We start from the raw sequence: 26,644 nt of genomic DNA, 5'->3' as shown, positions 1-26,644 counted from the left end.
CGTATGCCAACCTGTACCTGGGGGAGTGGGAGCAGATGATCAATCAATCTGAGGACTTGGCCCCTTTCATGAGGAATGTGAGCCTATGGCTCAGATTCATTGATGATGTCTTCCTAATATGGGACGGCCCACAAGACCAACTTGAACCCTTTCTAAAATGCTTGAACACAAACAACTTCAATCTGAACTTTACAATGATCTTTGACAATTCCTCAATAACGTTTTTGGATGCAACTATTCATAAGGATGACAGGGGTCGTATCAGTAGTAGTTTATACAGGAAGCCAAAAGCTGGCAACGCTATACTACATGCCAGCAGTTTTCATCCCACACCCTTAATCGCATCTATTCCTTTTAGTCAGTATTTGAGGACACGGAGAAATTGCACAGATGATACAACCTTCAAAAAAGAGGCAGATCTCTTGAGAGAAAGACTACTCTTGCGGGGTTACTCCAAATCATGTCTCAAAAAGGCCTATAATTGGGCAATATTGAAACCAAGGAAAGAATTGCTTTATAATCCCTCTTCGAAAAACACCAAGAAAAATCCGATTTCGATTATAACTAAAATATTGCAATCAACATGAAACGTTTAAAAAAATTGCCAGCAAATACTGGCATCTTCTTTCTATGGACCCTACCATAGGCCTATATGTGAGTAAACACCCGTCTTTCACTTTCAGAAGAGCTAGATCGCTCAAAGATTACTTGGTGTCCAGTGAATACCATGACTGTGGACATCAGGACCCGTGCAAATACCCAGGTACATTTACCTGTGGGGGGTGTAATTATTGCCGTTTCATGAACACCACACGCAATATAACACTCCCTAATGGCGAACGATATCGTCCAAAACACTATGCAAATTGCCAGACAACCAATGTAGTCTACCTCCTTTTATGCAATTGCTTCTGCTTCTATGTAGGCAAAACCATTCAGCCTTTTTGGCGACGTGCCTATCGACATCATTTATCTATGCAGACCAGCAACCCGAGCCCCCACTGGGGAGACATGTGAGAGACCTACATGAAGGAATCACCCCCAAGATCTCCTTCTTGATCTTAGACAGAATGCACCCTGGTCTAAGAGGGGGAGACACAAACAAACTATTAATGCAGGCTGAACAAAGGTGGATTTTTCGCTTGAATAAGACTATGCCACCTGGCCTCAATGGTACGACCTCTTTCAGACCTTTCCTGGAGGGCTTTTCCTCGGGTGGATCTGAATGGGAATCGTTAGAATAAAATTCTTTTACTTTGGATTTTCCCCCCCTTATAGATTAAATCTTGATGTTCTAACTGTCAGTTTGGACCCCCTGTGTTCTTTTACTAATGACATATCAATCCTTTATTATCACTGGGCAGTGTAAATTCTCTTATTTAATAGCACGCCCCCGTTTTCTGGGTCGTCTTATAGAACTTGTGTGACATAGCAAAGACAAGACAATAGCCCAAGTTGGAGAGTTTAACATTGCTAATGTATGATGTAGCATATTGCATAACATGTAAATCTAATAGTCATGTCTTGTTATTCTAGGACCTTGTCGGATCCAGTGGGATTGATCTCTCCCGGTCACACTGGAATTTTCCAAGTGCCTGATTGTTTATACTTATTCTTATTATTCATTTAACTTATTTTATTTCTTCCTTCTTCTCTCTTCATTTTCAATCTTCCCCTCCCCCTTCCGGACGGCTGTGTCCTTCTTTCTCTTACTCCTTTTTCTCACCCCTTTGACTCTCCTCCTGTTTCCATCCTCCCCCCTCTCTTCCAGGTTTGGGCTGCGTGTCCTCTCACTCGGCACACCCGGGGGAGGTCGATGCGAGCTTTCACTAGAGCGCGCCTGGCCCCCCCTCCTTTCTGGCAGTCTGCGTCATGGGTTCCCATGACAACGGACACGCCAGCTATGAGCTGCGGGACTCTGATGCATGGGGGAATACTCCACGTCGCGTTGGCTCCACCCACTGCTGAGCCACGCGTCCTCACACACGCCTACCTCTGTCCTGTCTTGGACGCCTTACACCATGGAGCGTGCTGGGGGGGGTGACACCGTGCGCCGCTCTGCCCGGGGGATATCCATACAGATGCCTCATGTCCTCCCTCCCCTAGACCGCCCCTCACTGTGTCCACCCAATCACGGCACTTCCGCCCACCCCAGCAACATATATTTAAACTCCCCAGGCATTGCAACTCTCAGCTGTTTCTGACACCACACAGACGTGCATCGAGGAAGGAGAGACAGGCAGGTAAATCCACGGATTTTTCAGGTTGGGATGCTCTCTGGGAATTTTTAAGTGTTTGCTTTCTATTGATATACACTATTTCCCCGATGTGCTCTATGTTTGCAGATAATTGTGGGCTCTTACCTGACTAGGGAACTTTATGCTCCCTTGAAATCCTGCCTACTTGATACTGGTTACTACTTACCTATCCTTCCCCTTTTGGCGTCCTGCTTTATGGATTGGGCTTCATGATTAGATCCTTTTCTACTCAAGTTCATCTCTTCTAGGTACGTGTCTAGGTTTTCATATTTATAATCCTTGGTGGGTCATATCATTCAACCTAAAAATCCCCCCTTTCTTGAAAACGTTTCATTTATACTAGGTTTTTTTTTAATATTCTCATCAACGCTTTTTATCATTTATATTCCAGTGGTACTGAACCCTCTATCATTTAGCCCTACCATTTGGGCTTTGATAAGCTTCTTACCTAAGGGGTGATGGTATCTGGTCTTTTGGGGATATCCTTTGTGAAATAACCACAGCCCACCCTGGCATCTTACCTCTGTGACTTGCCTGTCATTTCCTTTCCCCTGGACTTTGGGTCTTGGACCCCTGTGTGGCCGTGATGGACGGCACCTTTTTCTACTGGATGCTGAGAATGTCCATGGAAACTTTCATATGAACTTGAGTGGTCAGTATATATTTTATATACACATATCTAGAATCAACAAGTGTTGTAATCAATGTAAATGATTCATGCAATGTAAACTATAGACTCTCTGCTGTTTTTTGCTATGAAGGTTTGAGATATGTTTGTCCACTTACTCCTGCTCATTGGTCATTGTCTCATAGATTTGTTTCCTCCTCATTTATATGCATCCATTTTAATTCATGTATTGTTAGGTCATGTCAATGATTTTTATATGGATATTTCAATAAATATAACAGTTTTTATATAAATTCTACCATTTCCTACCTTCATTAGAGGTGACCCTATGATAAAAGTCCCGTTAGAGCAGTTGCGCTCCTGTGGAGTGTGCTTTGGTTTTGTAGAATAATTGGGATGGGGGTTTACCTCTAAAATACTATAACGCCCACTGGGAGGACACCTCTTTAGTTCTATACAAAAAGTCATAGATCTTTGAGTTCAGCTCATGATAAATGGGGGCAAACACAAAAGTGTTGCATTTATAATTTTGCTCAGTGTATAATGTATTTCAGCTTACCAATCATTAGATGTGTACATTTTTTCCCCCCTCTGTGTTCACCTGGTGATCTGGTCAGTAACACACCTAGTGTGCTATTTACTAAAACTGAAGCCTGCAAAATCTGGTGCAGCTCTGCATAGAAAGCAATCAGCTTCAAGGTATTATTGTCAAAGCTTTATTGAACCAGCTGAAGTTGGAAGCTCATTGGTTACCATGCACAGCTGCACCAGATTCTGAGTGAACCAGCTTTAGTAAATAGTGTATTAGAGTGCTCCCACTCTGGACAAATAAGCACAGGGGCACCCCTTTGAACAGCAGCATGATCAGTCTGGGGGGAGGAGAGTGTTAGATGTACTAGCAGATTTATATACACTAACACATTAAAACAAACACTAGCTAATACTTTATAAGCAGTTACAGCAACAGTTTTTTTTTTTTTTTTTTTGGGGGGGGGGGGGGATAAAGGTTTTACATGAATGGTTTGTCCGATCCTTGTAACTGATATATTCTGCTGGAGAGCTTGTTCTTTTGAAGAAAAAAAAAAACAGGACTTACTGGCTGAATCACCTGGTGAAAATAGAAGAAATAAAGCCTAAAAAATAAATATGAATAGAGCCACCACATATACGTAATGGTAAGCTGCAGTATAAAAATTGTTTGCTTTTGGGTTTAATAACACATTAAATTGTGCCTAAGGGCACTAAAATATTTAGTTTCTTAGCTAGCAGTAAATGAGCTTTAAAAACAACCTCTCTAGCTGCATGAACTCCAATTTATGGCAACCTGGAGACGTTCTGTACAAAGATGGTGTAAAGAACACCCCCAGAAATGTAATTTCCTGCTGAGTCTGCACTAAGATACAAATCTGATTTTGGGCGTTCTCACATCCTCTGCAACGTTATTTTTGGTGAGATATTCCCAAACGGTTAATCATGTCTAAATGGATTCAGACCCACTTTCCTCATTAGAACCCTGCAAGTACAGCAGCTGATTAATAATGAACAAGTCACTCCCATTCACATTCACTTTGCACATGGGACATAGACAAACAGCTGTATCTTCAGAATAAGAAAAGGTAAGAATGTGCAACAAAGTTTGTTAAATTCCCTGCAATGTACATAGACCACCCAGAGGGGAATGTTTTTTCTTAACAAAAGCGGAGTTACTCTTTAAAGCACAGGTGTGTAAATGTTGGCCTAGGACCTTACTCAACTCTCCTGTATTACCTTTGGCAGTACTCCTGACCTTTTAAAGAATAAGAATATTTTTCTATCTTGTTAGCGACTGGAAAATAATGCTGTAATTTTTGCCCTTTGAATAAAATCAGCACTTCCACGGCTCTGCATTTGGTAAGAGAGGCAGAATGAGAAAGAAACAATGATGCCTTCAACATTACCAGCAGATGGTGTTTAACCCTTGTAAATCTGGGTGTAAATGACTGATGCATATCTATATTCTCACTTACCCTCAAACAGTTATAAGTCAGGAAGTTGGTCACAGTGTATCCACCTTTCACATTATCAGGCTTCATATCCTCATTGCTGAAAACTCCCTTTAAGCTGATGGTATCGGTGACTGGCTGAGGACCCACATACAGGTTCTGCATTTCTAAACCTGCCAGACGCCTCATACTGTATCTTACCTGTCAGGGAATGTAAACACAACATGATCAGAGAACTACAGATAAGTCTACAAGATGTTTGTGTGATCTGATTTGATGTATTGCAGAGTTTTGCTGCTATCCAGGGCTCCATTAAATGATTTTCCATCACATCTTGGCCCAATGACAGTAGTTTCACTGGCGTGAGGATAAATGTCTAACAAGTCTAGAATCCCTGTCGGATTTTTTATTGCCGCCTTGTCACAGGCAGTAAACGATCCTGGGTTATAGGTTATAGGTTATAGCAGCAAAGGGGGTCTGAAGTGTAAAATACACTTTATTTTTGGCTTGGGCCTCATGCACACTGGACGTTTTTACAGCTACTGTTTTGGGCTTCAGATGTTTTTTTCTGCATAGGCCATAAGGTGAACTAGGAAAAAAATTAATGTTCGTTCCCACACTTGGGCACTACTTTTTAAATGAATTTTTGCATACACAACACCCCTATGGACTTTAAGGTAAAAGTTCTCAACAAAATATCCTGCAGTTTTTTTGTCACGATCCATAAAAAATATATGTAATTGTGAAAAAAATGAAAATCTTATGGTGCTGGTTTTGCTTGTAACTTTATTTCTATTCATTTTAGCAACACAAAATATCTCTCAAACTGTGTGTAACATTTGAGACAGGTATTGGTGCATTAGTATACTCGAGAGTGAATGTAGACCATGAAATATGGCAAAGTTGTAGAAAATACGCTTCAACTTCACAGATTGGCACCGAGCAAAATTAAACATACACATTGTAAATCAAAACTGAGATGTTGTAGTCATCATTTTCAGTAGGCACTGTGTAATCAAAGTTAAAAAAGCAGCACACTTTGCCACAAGTTGGCTGAAATTACTCAAAATGCAACCCCATCCCCCCTCAATGCCAAATAATGCCAAAAATTGACAATTCTACAATAGAGACATTACAGCTCAAAAATCACCCTAAAATACGAAACAGCGTCTTCACTCATCAGTCCCACCCCTATCACTGTCATCAAAGCTATCGTCCAATGTAGCTCTTTCCTCTTTTTCTTGGGAATCATTTCCACAATTTTTGCACCGACATAAATCAGTACAAGACAGCCTTGCAGACATACAGGAACATCTTCCAGTGTCACATTTGCCTTGCTTGCAACTGCAGTGGACTACCTGCAACACAATTTCAGGGGCAGGATTTCTCGTCATCCAGGTCACTGTACTTCCCATCCTTGAGGTGCCATCCATTGCCAATGGGTGACGGGGCACACATTATACCTTTCATAGAATATCTCATTATGGCTGCTTGGTAGTTTGCCCTTTTATAGTGTTGGTAAAGGGTGTCACTTGTCAGAGGCATGGATAGTTCTGGCAAAGAGGACGATGCCATGCAGAATGCTTTGCATCTTGCATCGTTTACATTTTTTGCAGATGGCTGACCATACAGGTGGCACACATATTTGCAAAGTAGTTCAAAGGTAGACTGGCCCATGGTGCCATCCATTGCCAATTACCCAGGTAATTGGCAATGGATGGCACCTCGAGGATGGGAAGTTAACAGTGACCTGGATGACGAGAAATCCTGCCCCTGAAATTGTGCTGCAGGTAGTCCACTGCAGTTGCAAGCAAGGCAGATGTGAGACTGGAAGATGTTCCTGTATGTCTGCAAGGCTGTACTGATTTATGTTGGTGCAAAAATTGTGCAAATGTTTTCCCAAGAAAAAGAGGAAAGAGCTACATTGGACGGTAGCTCTGATGACAGTGATAGGGGTGGGACTCATGAGTGAAGACACCGTTTCGTATTTTAGGGTGATTTGAGCTGCAATGACTCTATTGTAGAATTGTCAATTTTTGTCATTATTTGGCATTGAGGGGGGATGGGGTTGCATTTTGAGTCATTTCAGCCAACTTGTGACAAAGTGTGCTGCTTTTTTAACTTTGATTACACAGTGCCTACTGAAAATTTTGATGAATACAACATCTCAGTTTTGATTTACCATGTGTATGTTTCATTTTGCTTGGTGCCAATCTGTGAAGTTGAAGCATATTTTCTACAACTTTGCCTTATTTCTTTGGTCTACATTCACTCTTGGGTAAATGAATGCACCAATACCTGTCTCAAATGTTACGCACATGTGTAAATATCAGTTTAAGAGATATTTTGTGTTGCTAAAATGAATAGAAATAAGTTTACAAGCAAAACCAGCACCATTAGATTTTAATTTTTTTGGTTCACAATTACATAGATTTATGGATCGTGGCAAAAAAAAAAAAAATTGCATAATATTTTGTGGAGAACTTTTAACATAACGTCCATAGGAGTGTTGTCTATGTAAAAATGCTTTTAAAAAAGTAATGCCCAAGTGTGGGAACAAAAATAATTTTCTAGCCACTTTTTCCTAGTTCACCTTATGGCCTAGCAGTCAAACTCCCCAGCATGTTATCCTATGGGTCCATGCACACATAGGCTGTTATCAGCAGTTTTTGGCAGGGGTGTTTTCTATCTGGAAAAAAACCCCAGAACTAGTGGGTTTTGAGAGGAGTTTTTCAGCTGTAAAAACTCTGAAAAAATCTGAAAACAGCTTTAAAAAATGCCAGAAAACAGCTATTCTGCATTTGTCAGCGTTTTTGAGCCATAAGCTTGTATGGGAGTATAGTTTTGCTAAAAAAAAAAGCTAAAAAAAAAAAAAAAAATATCACTATTCAGCTACAGCTAACGTTACTGGCTTTTTTATAACGTCCAATGTGCATGAGGCCTTAAGTTTGCTAAAATCCCAGCACACTCACTGCAACTGTGTAACATTCAACATCTGAGGTCTCCACAGCAATATCATAGTTTTGAGGTAAATAGCATGCAAAGATGCCAACAGGGAACATGATGATATGAGGAGAGAACACATAGATATGACCTTATCAGTCTGCTGCTGCTCTTTCACTGCCCAGTCAGCAGGCATGGGATGTAGAGAGAAGACAGCATTGCATTACTTTTACAGAGTAAACTATACCAGAGAAAGTGGTGCCATTTGCCCATCTGTGATGTGTGGTAGGGCTGTGTAAATCTCAAGAATAGATGGACAGATAATATACATTTTTGGCAGGTAAAACAGCATCCTTATATGCATTTCATGTGTTTATTTAGTGGTTTGCCTGGAGTTCAGCTTTAACTGTAACCTAATCCTCAAACCATTAACCTGAAATCCAACCATTACCCCTTATACTATCATGCCAATGCCCATAATCCATTTTAACGTTAGTACTGACGCATCAAATCTTGGTAATCTCTGGGATTTATTCTGCGCTATGGACAGGATCCAAAAAAATATATGTGTAGCTGCTGCCTCCACTCAGTCAAGTACCAAAGGTAGAGTCAGAAATAGAAAGAGTATGATAAAGTGGGTATGGCACTGCTTTATAACAAGATGTGCCTCATTGAGAAAAAAAAGACAAGAAAACAAAAACCACAAAATAACATAAATGTGCTATAAGAGTGCAATGCCAGCTGCTAATTCATTAAACAAAACAAAAATGTCCTTTTTAAAATATTTGCATAGTGAAACAGTTCATGAATTGGTGCAAAAACAATAAAATGACCAGTGCTACAATTTATCGCCCGCAGCACGGAGCAGCTCACAGCAGGGGTCCCGTGCGTCACCATTCACCTTTTCAGGTCTGATTTCAGCCCGAATTTTTGGCTGAATTCAGACATGAAACTGACCAAAAGATGCACAGGACCCCTGTGAACCGGTTCCATAGCGAGGCGGTCACAATCTCCTGACATGCAAGTTGGATGCGGGTAAACCCGCATCAAATTAGCAATGGTGTGAACCCAGCCTTAGTGATTCAACCAAAAGTGACACATGCTATAAATATATAAGTCCTTGTTATAGTGCTGCAGAATTTATGTGCTAAAACATATCATAAGTCCTTGATAGAGTGCTGCAGAAAATTACTTTAGGGCTGAAACAACTAATCAACATAATCGATTGGTTGGCCTGTATACAGATTGCATTATTTGTTTAGATGTCAGTATACACAGTTCAGCACACATACAGCTCAATACACCCTTCATACATGTCAGTATACACAGTGCACCGTCCATACATGTCAGTAAGTGCCTGAGAACTTGAATGTGTGAGGAGCATTGCCTTGTGGGACACGTGGCCCTGGGCTGGAGAAGGAAGTGATTTTAAAGGCAGAAGTTTTTTGCCTTGCTATAGGGGCACTCTAGTATACTTTGTGACATGGGGGTTCCAAACTTAATTTAATCACGGGCCACATCAACAGTATGGTTGCCCTCAAAGGCCTGGTTGTATCTAGGGTGAGCTATGTACAGAGTGCATTACCTGCAGAGTTCAGGACTATGATATGTACAGAGTGCAGAGTTCAGGAGGGCATTATGTACAGAGTGCAGGATCCAGGGGTGTGTTATGAATAGAGTGCAGTGTCCAGGGGTGTGCTGTGTACAGAGTGCACATCTTTCACCTACCTGGTCCGGCTATAGCACCTCCCTGTGTAGGCTGCTCTACTACTTGTGTATTTGCAGGGAGATCGTTCTCTCTTTCTCTTAGGTTCTGGAGATCTGTCACCACCGTGAGTGCAAGCAGGAATCTGTTAGATCTGGGACCGAGGGCAAAGCTGTCTCTTGTAAACACAGAAAGCTTCTGTGTTTACAAGTGACAGCTGAGAGTGGGAGCGGAGGTTGAGAGCCGGAGGTGGCGAAATGGAGTTCCACAACATTCCGGCTGAAAAACTGGGTGTGAGGGCCACATGACAAGGCATTGAAGGCTGCTTGCGGCTCGCGGGCCTTGTGTTTTACATACAGTATTTGCTATAGGGGCACTCTAAATGCAGGAGGAGCCAGAAGCATCGGCAGGTAACCAGGAAGAGGAGAATCAGGGATGCTCTGTGCAAAACTATTAGGCCTCTTTCACATGAACGATCCGTTCAGGTCCGCCTGTCAGGTTTTTAGGCGGACCTGAACGGACTCTCCATAGACCTCTATTTAGCGTCGGATGTCAGCGGTGACATGTCCGCTGACATCCGACCCGCTCCAATCCGAAAAAGTGTAACGGAGGAAAAACCTACTTTTCCATCCGTTGTCGGATCGGATCGGGTGAAGACAGACTCTACGGTCTGTCGTCATCCGATCCCCCATAGGGGAGAGCGGCACTGTGACAGGTCCGTCGCTGCACACCACGGAGCGATCCCCGCTGAGCAAGCGGATGTTCACGGAGCGGATCATCTCGGATCCGTCCCGTGTGAAAGGACCCTAACACAAAGCAGGTAAGTATGACAAGTTTGTTGTTTTTAAAAAAAAAAAAAATCCAACATTTACAAATCACTTTAAGGGCTCTGTGAAAGACTGGAGGTAATATAAGGCATTCCAATTACATTTAAAGTAAAAAGGTTTACCAGCAATGTGAAGTATAATTAAAATATATATATCCATGAAAAAGGTTTTCTATTCTGCTCCTTCGAATTTTACTGTCACTGTGGTAGAAAACAAATGTTGATTTGACCCATCTCTTGTGTCTGTTATTTTCAGAGTGGATTAGACATTTTGTTCCCCAATCATATAGCTGGGTCATTTATATTTACCACTGCATAGAGATATTTAAGAATAAAATTATCTTTTTTTAAACTTTACATATTAACTAAATTATACACCAAACTTTTTTTTGAGATTTTTACCCGATTAATAGAAACAATAATCGGCCAACTAATCGATTATGAAAATAATCGTTAGTTGCAGCCCTAAATCACTTGATCTGGTGCTGCAAAAGATCACATAAAAAACCATGCAGTGTGCCCGGTGTTTCCACACGTGCTCCCCCTCTTTTGCTACACTCACCAGAAAGCGATCCCCTCGCAGGGGTTACCAGCATTCACAGCACCACCTGGCTGTATATGGATATCCAGATCACACGAAAGGCTGTCTTTCCTTTTCCTTACTTCCACTGACCCAGCAGTCTCATGCACATGTGGAAATATTAAAAAAAAACAAGCTCCATAGCGTGACCCAGTATAGCAAAATTTATTGAAATTAAGTAGTATTGCACTTACATGGGTGTAAATTATTTTCAAGCTTAAAAGACACAAAGTTGATGCTTGCAATACTTACAATCCCTTTCATGGGATCTGGAGATCCATATACAGCCAGGTGGTGCTGTGAATGCTGGTTACCCCTGTGAAGGGAGAGCTTTCCCGTCAGTGTAGCAAAAAAGGGGGAGCACGTGTGGAGACACCCGGCACACCACATGATTTATTCTAAAATCTTTTGCAGCACCAGATCAATTTATATTCTGCAGCACTATATCAAGGACTTATCATATGTTTCAGCACATACATTTTGCAGCACTGTAACAAGGACTTAGATATTTATAGCACGTGTCACTTTTGGTTGAATCACTAAAGGAGTGATAAATTGTAGCACTGGTCACTTTAAATGTTTTTGCACCAATTCATTATTGGTTTCACTATGCAAATATTTTAAAAAGGACATTTTGTTTTGTTTAGTGAATTAGCAGCTGGCATTGCACTCTTATAGCACATTTATGTTATTTTGTGGTTTTTGTTTTCTTGCATTTTTGCCTATTTGCATCAAATCTTGGCCAAATATGGAAAAGCTGAGTTAGACTTACCGGTAACTACTTTTCTGAGAGTCTTCCAGGACAGCCCATGAGACCTTGGGCTCCTCCTACCAGGACAGGAAACACGTCACCCCCACCAGATAAAAGGGCGGTCCTCCAGGCCCATGTCAGTATTCTCAAGAACCGTAGGACCCTGCAAAACATATGCATAATACACATAACTTCAGACAATACCGGGTGGGAATCCGGCTGTCCTGGAAGACTCTCAGAAAAGGAGTTACCGGTAAGTCTAACTCAACTTTTCTCCAAGCGTCTTCCAGGACAGCCCATGAGACGATGAGCCAGAACTTACCAGTCTAGGGAGGGACAACTGCCTGAAGGACCTTATGACCAAACGCCTGCTCCTGAGCTGATAGGAGATCCAGGAGATAATGTTTAATGAAGGTCGAGTAACTGGACCAAGTGGCAGCCCTGCAAATTTGTTCCGGTGAGGCACCAGCCCTCTCAGCCCAAGACGCAGACAAGGCTCTAGTTGAGTGCGCAGTAACAAAAGGTGTAGGGACCTCCCTAATTTTGTAAGCTTCCAAGATGGCTTGCTTTATCCATCTAGCCAATGTGGCTTTAGATGCACTATTCCCCTTGTGAACTCCAGAAAAGAGGACAAAACAAGGCATCAGTTTTCCTAAAGGTCTTCGTGACCTCAAGATAGACCAAGAGAATCCTTCTTACATCTAGAAAACTAAATTTTCTAAGTCGCCCTGTGGCGAACTACAAAAGGTTGGCAATACAATGTTCTGAGATCGGTGGAATGTACTTGCCACCTTGGGCAAAAAACCTGGATCAGTTCGTAACACAACTCGATCCTCAAAAATCGTGAGGAAGGGCTCCCTAACTGATAGGGCCTGCAACTCACTTACCCTACGAGCTGAGGTAACAGCTATAAGGAACACAGTTTTTAATGTAAGTAACTTAACTGACATACTTTCCAGAGTTCAAACGGAAATTCTACCAGAGTTTGAAGTACTAGGGACAGATCCCACGTTGGACAACTTCTCACTACTACTGGTCTGGCCCTAGAGATAGATTTGAAAAATCTGGCTATAGTGAGATTTTCCAGGAGAGAAAACTGGAGGAACACACTAATAGCTGCCGCCTGTACTTTTAAGGTACTGACAGAAAGACCTTTGTCGACACCCTCTTGGAAAAATTCCAAAATAGACGGAATATCATGAGTTAATCTATCATTTTCAGATAACCATGAGTTAAACCTTTTCCAAACTTTGGAATATATGGCTCTAGTAACCGGCTTCCTGCAATTCACGAGAGTCCTGACTACTTTGTCAGAGAACCCTTGGGCGCTCAGTATCTTTTCTTCAGATACCAGGCCGTCAAGTTTAAGGAAACCACCTGAGGGTGTGATACTGGACCCTGCAATAATAGGTCTTCCCTTTTCGGAAGACTCCACGGAGGCTCTGAAACCAGAGACTGTAGCAGGGAAAACCATGGCCTCTTGGGCCAAAACGGGGCAATTAGAATCAGATCTGTCTCTTCCAGCCGAAACTTCCGGAGGACTTCTGGAATCAGTCTGATTGGCGGAAAGGCATAACATAGGCCTGGAGGCCACGGGTTTGCAAGAGCATCGATCCCCAAGGCTTGGTCTGCCGGGTTCATGGAAAAGAATATCTCCGTCTTGCGGTTGTTTCAGTTTGCGAACAAATCCGCTACGGGATAACCCCATCTCTTGGTGAGGTCTGCAAAGACTTCGGGATGAAGGGACCAGATGTCTCGGTCTATCCTGTGACGGCTGAGATAATCTGCCAGGCAATTGTTTGTCCCCTTCAGGTGTACAGCAGAAATAGAGGCTAGATTCCCCTCTGCCCATGAAAGGATCTCCTGGGCAATGGACTGAAGCCTCCGGCTTCTCGTGCCTCCCTGCTTGTTGATATACGCGACTGTCGCTATATTGTCTGACAGAATTTGGAGGTTGTGACCCCTGATCTCCATCTGAAAAGACTGGAGGGTTCTCTGGACTGCAAGCAGCTCTCTTTGATTGGATGAGGCCCTTGCCTCCTCTGGGGACCACTCTCCTTGTGCTACTGCATTGCTGAGGTGGGCCCCCCATCCCCAGGAACTCGCATCTGTGGTAATCCTTCGGGAAATGGGAAAGGACCATGGGAGACCTCCTGCTAGGTGCTGACCAGCTCTCCACCACCACAGGCTTCTTTTTATCCTGTCGGGAAGCCAGATCCTTGACTCCAGGGACCTTACGTCCCCGTCCCAGTTTCTTAAAAGAAACCTTTGTAACGGACGCTGACGGAGTCTCGCCCATGGTACTGCGGGAAAACATGAGGTCATAAGACCCACTGCCCTCGACACCTGTCTCAGAGAGACCGACTGGTTGGTCTGCAATGCTGACATAGTCTGGAACACTTTGGTAATATTCTCCTGAGGAAGGAAAACTCTTTGGTTCACTGAGCAAAAATCGTAACCCAGATAAGTTACTTTCTGGGCCGGAATCAAGGACGATTTTTCTTTGTTTATTAGCCAGCCTAGGGACTGTAAGAAGTCCTGTACAGCCTGGAGATCCTCCAACAGCCTTTGGTATGATTTTGCCACTATCAGGAGGTCGTCTAAGTAAGGGATAACCGTTATTGCCTTTAATCTTAGTGGAGCCAGCGCTTCCCCCAACACCTTCGTAAAGATGCGTGGGACTGAGGAAAGACCGAAGGGGAGGGCCTGAAATTGAAAATGTCGGGTCCCCATACCCGTCTTCACTGCCAATCTCAAAAACTTTTGGAAGGCTGGATGGATAGGGATGTGAAGATAAGCATCCCTTAAGTCCAACGTGGCCATAAAGCAGTTTGGGTATAGTAGGTTTTTGATTGTAAAAACCGTCTCCATACGGAAATGCTTGTATCTGATGGACTTGTTTAAGGTCCGGAGATTCAGGATAAGTCGAAACTTTCCTGTCGGCTTTCTGACCACAAATACATGGGTATAGAATCCCTTGCCCTGCTCCGATCAAGAAACAGGAATCAGTACTTTTTGATCTAATAAGTCTCCGATCTGGAGACCCAGAGCCCTCGCTTTCTCCCGATCTTGTGGAGGAAATGTGACCAACAAACGTTCTGGTGGTTGGTGAACATACTCCAGCCTGTACCCGTTGGTCACTAGGTCCAGGACGAAGGGGCTCAGAGTGACTGCTGCCCACTGTGGGATGAAGGCCCTCAATCTCCCTCCCACCGGGGAACACAAGTCACTGCGGCTTGGCGGGCTGTTGAGGAGGGTTAAACAGCACTCCCCCTTTGCCTCTGCCTTTGTGCCCAGCCCAATGCTTTTTCAGCCTGCTGTCCTTTTCTCTAGGACTCTGTTGCCTGCTTTGGCCACGAAAAAATTTTCTGGCTGTCTGAACTCTCTTTTTCTCTGGAAACGCCTTTTTCTTATCAGCCGTGCACTCCAGTGCCTCCTGTAGACCTGGGCCAAATAAATGATCGCCAGTTAAAGGAAGGCCACAAAGGCGCAACTTGGAGGCCGAGTCCCCTGACCAGGTCTTAAGCCAAAGGCTTCTCCTGGCCGAGTTCACTAGGGCCGAAGTCCTGGCTGACATTCTTACCGACTCAGCGGAAGAATCTGCCAAAAAACCCACTGCCTGAAATAGGAGAGGAAAAGACTTTAAAATGTGCTCTCTGGAGGTACCTGCTGACAGATGTGACTGAATCTGAGACAACCAAACCTCCAGATTTCTGGCCACACAAGTGGAAGCCAGAGCTGGTTTCAGGTTTCCAACTGCTGAGTCCCAGGCTCTGTGGAGAAGGATATCCCCCCTCTTGTCCATCGGATCCTTAAGCGTACCCATATCATCGAACGCCAGGTCCGAGTTTTTTCAAACCTTTGAAAGAGGTGCGTCTAACTTGGGATTCTTATTCCATGGCTGCGCAGTGTCCTCATCAAAAGGAAACCTCCTTTTTAGGTTACTAGAGAAGAATGGTTTTCTCTCAGGATTATCCCATTCCAGTTTAATAGTATCAACCAAAGAACTATGAACTGGAAAAACTCTCGATTTTCTCTTATGCAATCCTTTATACATAAGATCATGTTTGGATAACTGAACCTCTTCCTCTTTTAATTCAAGGGTAGTATAGATAGCCTTTAATAAGTCATCTACATCCTCCACAGATAACTTAAATCTTGAGCCTCGAGTGGATTCTCTATCTCTGGGCTCTGTATCTGACCCTGATTCTTCCAGAGAAGAACGGGTAGATCTGACCTCAGCCTCAGAGTCCTCACTCTCTGCCTGCTGCGGAGTGCTTACTGACGCCTTCAGTGAAGACGGACTCTCTGCTGGAGTCTGGAGCTTGTCAATAAGCGTTCTAAAGGAACTGAAGGTGGACGCAAGCTCATCCCTAACAGAAGTAAGCATCTTCTGGCAAGAGGCAACCGGGTCATCCTTTACTAGGCCTTCTATACAGGAGCGACAAACTGCTTTGCTCCATGAGGAGCTCAATTTGTTTGCGCAAACCGCACATTTCCTTTTAAGTGGCTGCGATTGGGCCTTGTCCTGAGTCTTGGTCTGCAAGACAAAAAAATAAATGACCCACAATGTAATTAAAGCCACCCAATCACTCCGTAACACCACGTGCAGGAGGGAGGAAATGTGTCCCCTTACACTAACTACTACAGAGGGGGGAGGGAACACTCACAGGGATAGCAAGGTGGTGACAGAACACCCCAGGCTTACCTGTGAGGTGCTGGTGTTGGGAACTGCATCCGCTGCCTGTGCAGGTACTGCAGGAGGATCCATTCTGCCCCTCTTGGTCATCCACAGCCTGGCTGCTTAACACCAAGAAACACCAGCAGCCAGCGTTCTCTGTTCGCGCCGTTTATGAAGACTGGAACCTCGTCTCCGACGCCCAGTGATGAGGTCATATGCCCCGGAAGTAACCCTCTCCAGGCACTTCCTGTGGGCCAGCTTGGAGCGCAATAGCTCCGCCCCCTCGAGCGCTGCTGCTTCCTTCATTCCCTGCTCAGATCAGCCACGCTGTCGGCAGAGAAGGACAACCGAAGCTCAGCTGAGCTATAGTGCAATGCACTGCGCTAGGGGCACGACCTCACACCGGTCCTGGCCCTCTCCAGGCACTGAGGACAGGGAACAGCAGCACAGCCAACCTCCCCAGCGGTGTGCTGCTTCTGGCAGAGGAAGAGGTAAGTGATATGCCCCAGAAAATAGCCATACAAAGCCCCTGCTTATAAGGCCTATGGGAGCAGGTTCCACGAACACGTTACCCCCCCGTCCGGAGGAAACACAAACAACTGACATGGGCCTGGAGGACCGCCCTTTTATCTGGTGGGGGTGACGTGTTTCCTGTCCTGGTAGGAGGAGCCCAAGGTCTCATGGGCTGTCCTGGAAGACGCTTGGAGAAAGATCTATTCCAACTTCAAGTGTTCTGCACCACACAGTATGGTGTAAAATTCTATAAAAAATAAGCTGTAAGGACATCTGCTTTGAAAGAAGATGGCAACAGAATATGCTCTCAAAACTTAAAAACGGATGTATGAATAAATTATATCAAAGTGAATTTATTTAACATGTAAAACTACAAAAAAAAAACTGGCAATAGCATTCTGTTAAATAAACATGAATAGTACTGACTTTAACCATGTATCACACCATATTTTGTTGCTGTCTGTTGCATGTATGAAAAATAATAATGTACTTGTGAAGAAAACAATATGAAAATCCCAACGGAAAAAATGCATATATAAAAAGAGTCCACGTGCAGTAAAAATTATACAGATCAATATAAGTGTATCTTCCACTGTTGAAAAATAGAATATACAAATCGATATATATTAAATTTTTCGCTGTGTGGATAGACAACCTTCACCAGCTGTGTTATACACCCAATGTGCTCTGTAAGTGGAAGTCCGCTTACCAGAAGATGTTGACCTTTTTAATTAAAAAGAGGTCAATAAGAGCCTTTAGCAAGAAATGGCTTGCTGGCATGGTATGGATAAGCCTGGTGGGTAACCTTTTCCTCTCCCCCAGTGGAACGTCAGGAAATATAAAGAAGGGTACAAGAAGGACTAAAATAGTGTAATCCCATTTATTGATAAAACGATTAAAAACAGAAAGCCAAATGGCCACTTACATTAGAAAGTGCCCTCGCCCGGCACTGAGGCTGTGCTGCTCATATTAAGTCTAATGGCTCCGCTCTGCGCATGGTAGCTGGCGTGCGCTTCACCATCAGCCGCTGACAACCACAGGAACCGGAATGTGGATTGAAAATTGCGTAACCAGGCACGCCTCGACGTACGTTTTGATACCAGTCTTCAGGAAGTTGCATATGTAACTTAGTTCACTGTTAATATAGACCCAACGCCCCCCCACCATACATTTTTTCAAACATTAAGACAAAGATGTCATCCCTGCACCTAAATACATTTGATAGTAGTAGCTGACCTACCTCTGAGCGAACATAAGTAACCAGACGCTGCCCTAAGCCATCAATCTCTCTCCTCCATCGACGCTTGTCATCTTCATCAAAATCATGTCGGTTTGATTTTTCCAGCCTGGAGCGTAATACCTTTTCCCAAGCCAGTCGCACTTTTACAGCCTCAGAGATCAGATGTAGGGCATCTTCAGGATCTTCCATGTTCACCTCTATCCAGCCATCAGACACAATGCGGCAGCAGTCAGTGTTGGTGTCCAAGGAACGAGACAGAAGTAGAAGACCCTACCACATAGACAATGATGACACAATGACAGCTGTATCTATCTGCTTGTCACTTGGTTTAGGTGCTCAAAGCACAATCACTCTATACTGCCCTAATAACTCCAATACTCCCAAGTAAACAAGTAAGCAGCAGATAGCTGTGATCACTTGGACAGTGCTTTGCTAGTAATCAAAGACTGGTACTGTTTTAAAGAGACAGAAAGTCAGTGAAGTTCTCTGTTTACATTTTGAGCAATAGGAGACTCACCTGCAAAGCTGGCAATCTCACACAATTCACTAAATACGGCTTGTTGGTCTCTAGTAGCGACACAAATCCTACAATCTGGTGCTTATTGCTTAACCCACGATTCTTTGAATCTGTGGACCAAAAAAAAAAAAAAACCATGAGACTGGTTACAACATTACCATTGTGCCTGCAGCAAAGTAACTTTTTTTTTTGTAAAAAAAATTGCAAGTTAGACTTACCGGTAACTTGTTTTCCAATAGGCTTTCAGGACAGCACCCGAGAGATCATGGCTCCTCCTCCCACAGGAAACACCTCATCAATTAAGTCTTTAAATTGGAGCCCTCCACATTGCCTCGTCAGTTGTTTGTAGAGAACTCCAGCCCCAGCTGCAACACATAAGCGACAGTTATATCATAGTATTACAGCATTAGCATAAAAAAGGGCGGGTTACTGCTGTCCTGAAAGCCTATTGGAAAACAAGTTACCGGTAAGTCTAACTTGCAATTTTCCAAAACGTTTTTCAGGACAGCACCCGAGAGGATAATCGAGACTTACTCCATTTAGGGTGGGACAATAGCCTGTAAGACTTTCCTTCCAAAAGCCTGGTCCCCAGCCGTCATGAGGTCTAACCTATAATGACGGGCAAAGGTTGTCAGACTTGTCCAAGTAGCTGCCTTACAGATTTGTTCGGGGGTGGCACCAGCTTTTTCTGCCCAACTCACCGCCGAAGCTCTTGTAGAATGAGCCCGGACATTCACTGGACTCTCTTGACCTGTAAGGGAATAGGCTTCTGAGATAGCCATTCTCAACCATCTGGCAATGGTTCCTCTAGAAGCTTGTCTTCCTTTTTTATTACCGGAAAATAAAACCAATAGAGCATCTGAACATCTAAAGTCTTTAGTGTTTTCCAAGTAACTCAAGACTGCTCTTTTAACATCCAGGGTATGGGATTCTTCTTCCTTCTTACACGATGGATTAGAACAAAAGTTAGGAAGTATTATTTCCTGAGTTTGATTCTGGATCGAAGCGACCTTCGGCAAAAAATTAGGATCCGTCTTCAGAACAATTCGGTCTGAAAAAATGGAAAAGAAAGGCTCCCTGATTGATAAGGCTTGCAGCTCACTGACTCTTCGAGCTGTTGTAACAGCCACTAAAAAAGACTGTTTTCAAAGTAATTAATTTCAGGGAGGCTAAATTAATGGGTTCAAAAAGGTTCCTTGGTCAGGGCCTGTAGAACAACCGATAAGTCCCATGCTGGACAGCTTTTGATTACCACTGGTCTAGACCGGGTAAGAGCTTTGAAGAATCTTATTACTAGGGGTTCTGATGAAATGGATTTTTCCAGGAATACCCCCAGCACAGCAACTTGAACCTTGAGGGTGCTGACCGCTAGGCCCTTGTCCGCCCCTTCTTGCAGGAACTCAAGAACAGAAGAAGTTTGTTTTGGTGATCTGTCAGATGCTGTGCACCAGGAGTTGAAGATTTTCCAAACTTTGGAATATATTGCTCTTGTAACCTTCTTTCTACTGGATAGGAGGGTAGCTACCAACCTATCCGAGAAACCTTTTCTCTTCAAGAGCTGTTCCTCAGTAGCCAGGCCGTGAGCTTTAGTTTTGCTACTTCCTGGTGAAGCAGAGGACCTTGTAACAGAAGGTCTTTTCTTAACGGAAGGTGCCAGTATGGTTTTAGTTGCATCTGAAGAAGGCATGAAAAAGAAGGCCTTTTTGGCCAGAAGGGAGTGATGAGGATCACTGTTGTATCCTCCTTCCTGATTTTTGCTATGACCCGAGGGATAAGCTGAAACGGGGGGAATGCGTAACAGAGGTGAAATTTCCAATCGTGCGCCAGAGCATCCACTCCCAGTGATGCCTCGTTCCTGTTCAGGGAGAAGAAGCGAGACATTTGCGAGTTTTCCTGGGTGGCAAAGAGATCCACTCTTGGGCGCCCCCATTTCTGCACTATTAAAATGGAAGACTTCTGGATTCAATTGCCACTCCGCTTCCAATATCTGGTTCCTGCTTAGGAAGTCCGCTACTCTGTTTAGGGTCCCTTTTAAATGGGCCGCGGATAAGGATAGAGTATGGAGCTCTGCCCAACTCAGAATGCCTTTTGCCAGGCTTTGCAGAACTTTGCTTCTGGTTCCCCCCTGTCTGTTTATGTAAGCCACCGCCGTGGCGTTGTCTGACAGGATCTGAGTATGCTGCCCCTGGACTTCTTTCACAAAGGTCAGTAAGGCCATCTCTATAGCTTTTAGTTCCCTCCAATTTGAGGACCTCAGTGCATCTTTTGTGGCCCACGAGCCCTGGGCCCACCGGCCGCTCATATGAGCCCCCCAACCCCAGGAACTGGCATCGGTTGTCAACCTCACCTGAGTTGGGAAGGACCATAACAGACCCTCTGAATACCTTGTCTGGTTCTTCCACCACCAAAGACTTCTTTTTACTGAAGTAGGGATCTTCACTAATGAATCTAGTGAATCCTGCTGGTGATTCCAGGTTTTTAACAGGAAACTTTGCAGAGGTCTGAAGTGGAGCTTTGCCCACTGGATGGCCGGTATGGAAGAGGTCAGGGTTCCCAATGCTGACATGACCTTCCTGATGGACAGAAATTGATTGGACTGTAGCAGTGACACCACTTGTACCAACTTTTCCTGTTTTTCCTCTGGAAGAAAAATTTTTTGTTCCAAAGAGTTGATACGGAAACCCAGGAATAACACTTCCTGTGAGGGAATCAGATTTGATTTTTGAAGGTTTAAAATCCACCCTATGGATTCTAGGTGAACACGGGCTCTGAGCAAGTTTTCTTGAAGACCTTCTCTGGTCTGAGCAAAAAACAGCAGGTCGTCCAGATAAGGAATAACTGAGATCCCCTCTAGACGCAGAGGCGCCAGAGCTTCGGCCATTATTTTCGTGAAGACCCTTGGGGATGATGACAGACCAAACGGGAGTGCTCTGAATTGTAGATGTACCACCTTCTTCCCTTCTTTCAGTGCTAACCTCAGATATTTCTGTGACCTGGCGGCAATAGGAATGTGGAGGTAGGCATCTTGTAAATCTATTGATGCCATATAGCACCCTTGATACAGGAGGTTTCTTACTGAAAATATTGAATATATCCGAAACCTTCTGTACTCTACTGATTTGTTCAGCATTTTGAGATTCAGGATAAGACGGAACTTTCCTGAAGGTTTCTGAACCAGAAAAACATGTGAGTAGAACCCCTGGAAGAACTCCCCTGCCGGGACCGGAACAATGACTTTCTGATTTTTCAGTTCCTGAATTAGGGACTTCATGGCGAAAGCCTTGACTGCATCCCTTGGGACGTTTGTCACCAGAGCATATTTACAACGAACTGATTTGAAGAAATGGCTCTCCACTGAGGAAGAAACTCCTGGAGTCTTCCCCCGACCTTGAAGGAGTCATTGTGGTTTTGCGGAGGCCGCAGGAAGATTGAAGAGGACTCCACCCCTACCTTTGGGCTTCTGAGAACACCATGACTTCCACTTGCCCTGCGTTTTTCCTTCCTGCTGACCTTTTTGGGGCCGAAAGAAACGCTTACGGGTTTGCACCTGCTTTTTCTTAACCGGAAACGACTTTTTCTTATCTGCCGTACGGTCAAGAATGGACTCTAGCTCTGAACCGAATAGCAGATCACCTGCAAACGGAATACCACACAGTCTATTTTTAGATGCAGCATCCCCTGGCCACGTCTTCAGCCATAAGGCCCTTCTGGCAGAATTAGTTAAAGCTGCTGACCTTGCTGACATGCGGATAGATTCCGCAGACGCATCCGCAATATATGATATTGCTGCAGACAGGGTTGAAAAAGAGTCTACAATCTCCTGTTTTGAGGAATCTGCTATGACATGGGCTTTCAACTGGTTAACCCAGTGATCTAAGTTCCTTGCAACACAGGTTGTTGCCATTGCTGGTTTCAGATTGTGCATCACTGATTGCCAGGTTCTTTTAAGAAGCAGGTCCATCCTTTTGTCCATAGGCTCCTTCAGAGTGCCCATATCCTCAAAGGCGAGGTCCGTAGACTTAGAGACCTGAGAAAAGGCAGAGTCCAATTTTGGAACCTTATTCCATATAGAATCTGGATTTTCCTCAAATGGAAATCTTTTCTTGTGAGCCCGGGAAAAGAAAGGCTTTTTCTCAGGTTCCAGCCACTCTTTTTTAATCATATCAGTGAGAACTGAATGGACTGGAAAAGAACGGCCTTTTGAATCTCCTAAACCAGCATACATGCGGTCATGCAGGGAGAGTTCCTTCTTTTCCTCTTCTATCCCCAAAGTGGCATGGATTACCTTCAGGAGTCCTCCCACCTCTTCTAATGACAATTTGTATTTAGAAGCAGCATCTGATTTATTTTCCTCCTCCTCAGAATCTGTATAATCTGGAGCGAGGGAAACGGACCCTTGGGAAGCGTCCTGGGATATCGGACCCCCAAAAATTATTTGAGAGCCGCCCTGGGGTTCTGAAGATGGCTGCGGAACCAAAGAATCCCTAGAGGGACCTGGTTCCTCTCTTAGGTTAGACCTAAAAGCTTGAAAAGGTGGCCCGGAGCTCATCCTTTATTGTTGAAACCAAGTCGCCACATACGGATGGAGTCTCCTCTCTGACCAAACTTGTAATGCACTCTGCACAAAGCGTTTTGGTCCAAGCATCGCTTAATTTCTCTTTGCAGACAGGGCACCTTTTCTTGACTGGTTGGGCAGAACCTTTGGCCTGGACAAACAGAAAAGAGACATGGAACCACGCTTAAAAGGCTGCAATACAGCGCAAATAAGACACCCAGGTGCACTAAGGAAGATAACATCTCACTTTCCATGTGCCCAGCAAGCCACCACCACCTTATCCCCTGTTGTAGGGCAGATATACTAAATCTAGCCACTGCAACATACATTACCATGGAGGGGAGGGGAGGGGAGGGGGGGGGGGGAAGGGGGGGGAAGGGTGAGTAACCCCCCCACAGGAGAAAACGGCCCCGGGTAATAGAGGACACAGTCCCTTACCTTAGCCTTGCTGGCACCTTGGCTTGCCCCCTTATCCGCTGCATCGCTATCCATAGCTGTCTGCGGTGCGTGGTGAAACGACCGGTTCCAGATTCGAAAACGCCGCTGCGCTGACCTGGAACTGGAAATAAGGCACCAGGTGACCCTGCCCTCTCCCACTGCGCTTTGCGACCGGAAATGACGCGCGCGCCAACCCGGAAGTGCTGCCTCCTCCCATTACAGGACGTGGCTGAAGCGCTCTTCTGCCACCAGAAACATGGCGCCCGCCACCGCTCGTTCCTCCAATGCAGCCCGCAGGGAACAGAGGACAGCTGCCTGTCTGGCCAAAAAATTTGGAGGCAGCACCCCCAGACGTACAGGCTCTCCCCGAGCACGGAAGAGGGAGAGGGAGCCCACGGGACCATCCATCTGAGAGGCAAGTGGGAGGCTCACTCTCCTAGCCATAAAAAGACCTAACAGGTGAGAACCTGTGTCTCCCAGGATAAACCTGAGAGATCATGGCTCCCACCAGAGGTGTTCCTCCAGCTGGAGGAAACACAAAAAACTGACGAGGCAATGTGGAGGGCTCCAATTTAAAGACTTAATTGATGAGGTGTTTCCTGTGGGAGGAGGAGCCATGATCTCTCGGGTGCTCTCCTGAAAGACGTTTTGGAAAACTTTTTTTTGTATTGCATACTTACATTGGTTCAGCTTAGCACAATGTAAGTTTATGTTAATATAAGCTACACCACCTCAATCTTAACCTTTTATAACATATAATCTATAAATCATAAATTCGTACAAGTGCTATACAATTTCCTACAAAGTGCAAGTGCAATAAAAGTGCTATAAGTATTCTTAAATAAAGTGCAATAGTCCGTACCACTCCAACTGAAATCTTGTTTCACTCTGATTAGTGCCCCATGCTCTTCTGGGACCGAACTCACCAAATGGTGTTGACCGCCTGAGCTCACACTGAGGTAGGTCAAAAAGCGATGGATATCTTAGGGTCAATCTATGCAAGATACCCCACGCCCATACATGAGAGTAATTAAAGAGAAAGTTTCAGAGCGCAAATCTGTTTTATTAAAAACTTAAAAGATAAAACCACATTCGCAATGCTCGGTGGCCAACCTGGCACCCCGGAATCATTTCCCAAAGCTTAGTGTTGATTGCCACCACTCCAGCCAGCATGGGAGCTGGCAAGTGTGCCACAAGGCGGGAGTGGTGCATGAACCAGAAGTCACCTGCTCCCATGTGTTTTGCCGCATTTGGGACACCAAACCGTATTATGCTATGAAGCTTTCTCTTGTTTGATTCCTCTCATATATGGGTGTGAGGCATCTCGCATAGATTGACCCTGGGTAATTGCCACACACAGGGGGGCTGTGATCCAGCGCTTTCTGATCTACCTTAGTGTAAACGCAGGTGCTTAACACCATCTGGCGAGTTCGGTCCCAGAAGGGCATGGAGCACTAATCACAGTGCAGCAAGATTTGTGTTGCAGTGGAATGGATGATAGCACTTTATTTATTTAAGAAGATTTATAGCACTTTGGCACTTTTATTGCACTTGCACTTTGTATGAAATGCTATAGCACTTGTATGAATTTACGATGTATAGATTATATGTTATAAGAGGTTAAGACTGAGGTGGCACAGCTCATATTTATTAATATTTGCGTATTGTGTTTTTTCCATGAACTAGGCAGCAGCCACCCAGGGATTGGTTATATTAGACAGGGCACGGTTGCACGGGGGTGGTTTACAATTTCTTTTCACAATGCAAGTATGGATATCTCATACCTGATGAGTTGCAAGGAAGCTGGAAAATCACTGTAGTAGTTGGTGCTAATACAGCGATAGCTGCAACTACCCAGGTTCTATGTGAGCAGCTGTCCCACTGCACAATGATTGCAGACAACATTTATAGAGCATTCTCCAGTTGGATGAGGTGGAGAGGAGGGACAATGACATCACAATCCCCACCACACACGATCATAGTTCTCCTTGTATTCACTGAAAAAACACAATTATGTTGACAGTGCTGAGCAACCAGTGGTGCCCCTGTGGGTGATCCCACAGCTGTAAATCTGTAGTGTGAAATCTAAGGCACTTCTGCCTCTGATTGTTCATCTCAAGAAATGTGGAGTGAAATTTGAGGATGTCACTACGAGTTGCAATGCCTCTTTCTCAAGCTTTTGAGAAAGCCTGAAAGCAAAAGCTTGATAAAAAGGCTTGAGCGGCCTTGAAAATGATGGCTCCACCCCCAACATCCAGATGACATCACTTCCAGTCTACTCTGCATTCCACAAGAAGCTCTCCCCCATCTTGTTGGTTTCAACTTCCTCATCTAAGCTGTCATCCAGCCTAACGCCCAATTCCTTCTTCCCATGTGAGTTGCTAATTTACAAGTATTTCTCAATATTATTAATGCTGCATTTCGTTCGTTTGGTGCCCCCCAGTGTGCTCTCTTGGTCCTGCAGGTGTATAGGCAGTACTCCTATCTTAGTCTGAGGTTTCCTGCTGTCCATCGGAAGCCCTTACCATGTGATAAGCCTGATTTTAGCTGTCACAATGTAAGTTGGTATTTGTCTTTTTACCACAATAAATCTGTTAACATACTACACTCAGATTGTGCACTGCTGTTTTTCTTACAGTTTCTTTAAGGGCAGGCCAAAGACTGCTTTCTAGATCAGCTCATTTTAATCCCTATGATTAACTGAGCAACCATAACTGATTTCTGCTCAGATCCTTTACTATTTATCCATAATATTTATGCTGATTTTCCTTTTATCCATAATAATTTCCTTTTATCCAAATAAAGTGATATTTAACACTTACAAACATACAATAAACCTTTTTCAAACGGCCTCTTTTTACCTCCTGCATCTGGAGTCCCCAAGCTGTTAGCCCTCCTTACTGGTTTATGGGCATCTCCTTAGCAAGCCGGCTGCTAGGGAGACACCTGTATGGGCACTATCCCAGCCTTTGCTGTGTGCATCCATAGACACACAAAGTGCCCAGCAAGCCACACCCTTGGCTACTT

At 44.3% G+C, this 26,644-nt stretch overlaps 1 protein-coding gene across 2 annotated transcripts in view; it reads right to left on the bottom strand.

Annotated features, from left to right (window-relative positions):
- The window catches only part of DHX34 (DExH-box helicase 34), a 97,846-nt gene that overhangs the window by 43,878 nt on the left and 27,324 nt on the right, over positions 1-26,644 (bottom strand). For both annotated transcript variants that reach the window (XM_073599016.1, XM_073599017.1), the window contains 3 exons: positions 18,625-18,734; positions 18,108-18,377; positions 4,893-5,069 (listed from right to left, as the gene is read on the bottom strand). In XM_073599016.1, coding sequence (XP_073455117.1) covers positions 4,893-5,069; positions 18,108-18,377; positions 18,625-18,734 — 557 coding nt within the window. The remainder of the gene's footprint in view (positions 1-4,892; positions 5,070-18,107; positions 18,378-18,624; positions 18,735-26,644) is intronic.

The sequence above is a fragment of the Aquarana catesbeiana genome, linkage group LG09 (genome assembly GCF_042186555.1).
Source record: "Aquarana catesbeiana isolate 2022-GZ linkage group LG09, ASM4218655v1, whole genome shotgun sequence".
NCBI classification, from domain to species: Eukaryota; Metazoa; Chordata; class Amphibia; order Anura; family Ranidae; genus Aquarana; species Aquarana catesbeiana.
This window is presented reverse-complemented; position numbering and strand designations above follow the sequence as displayed.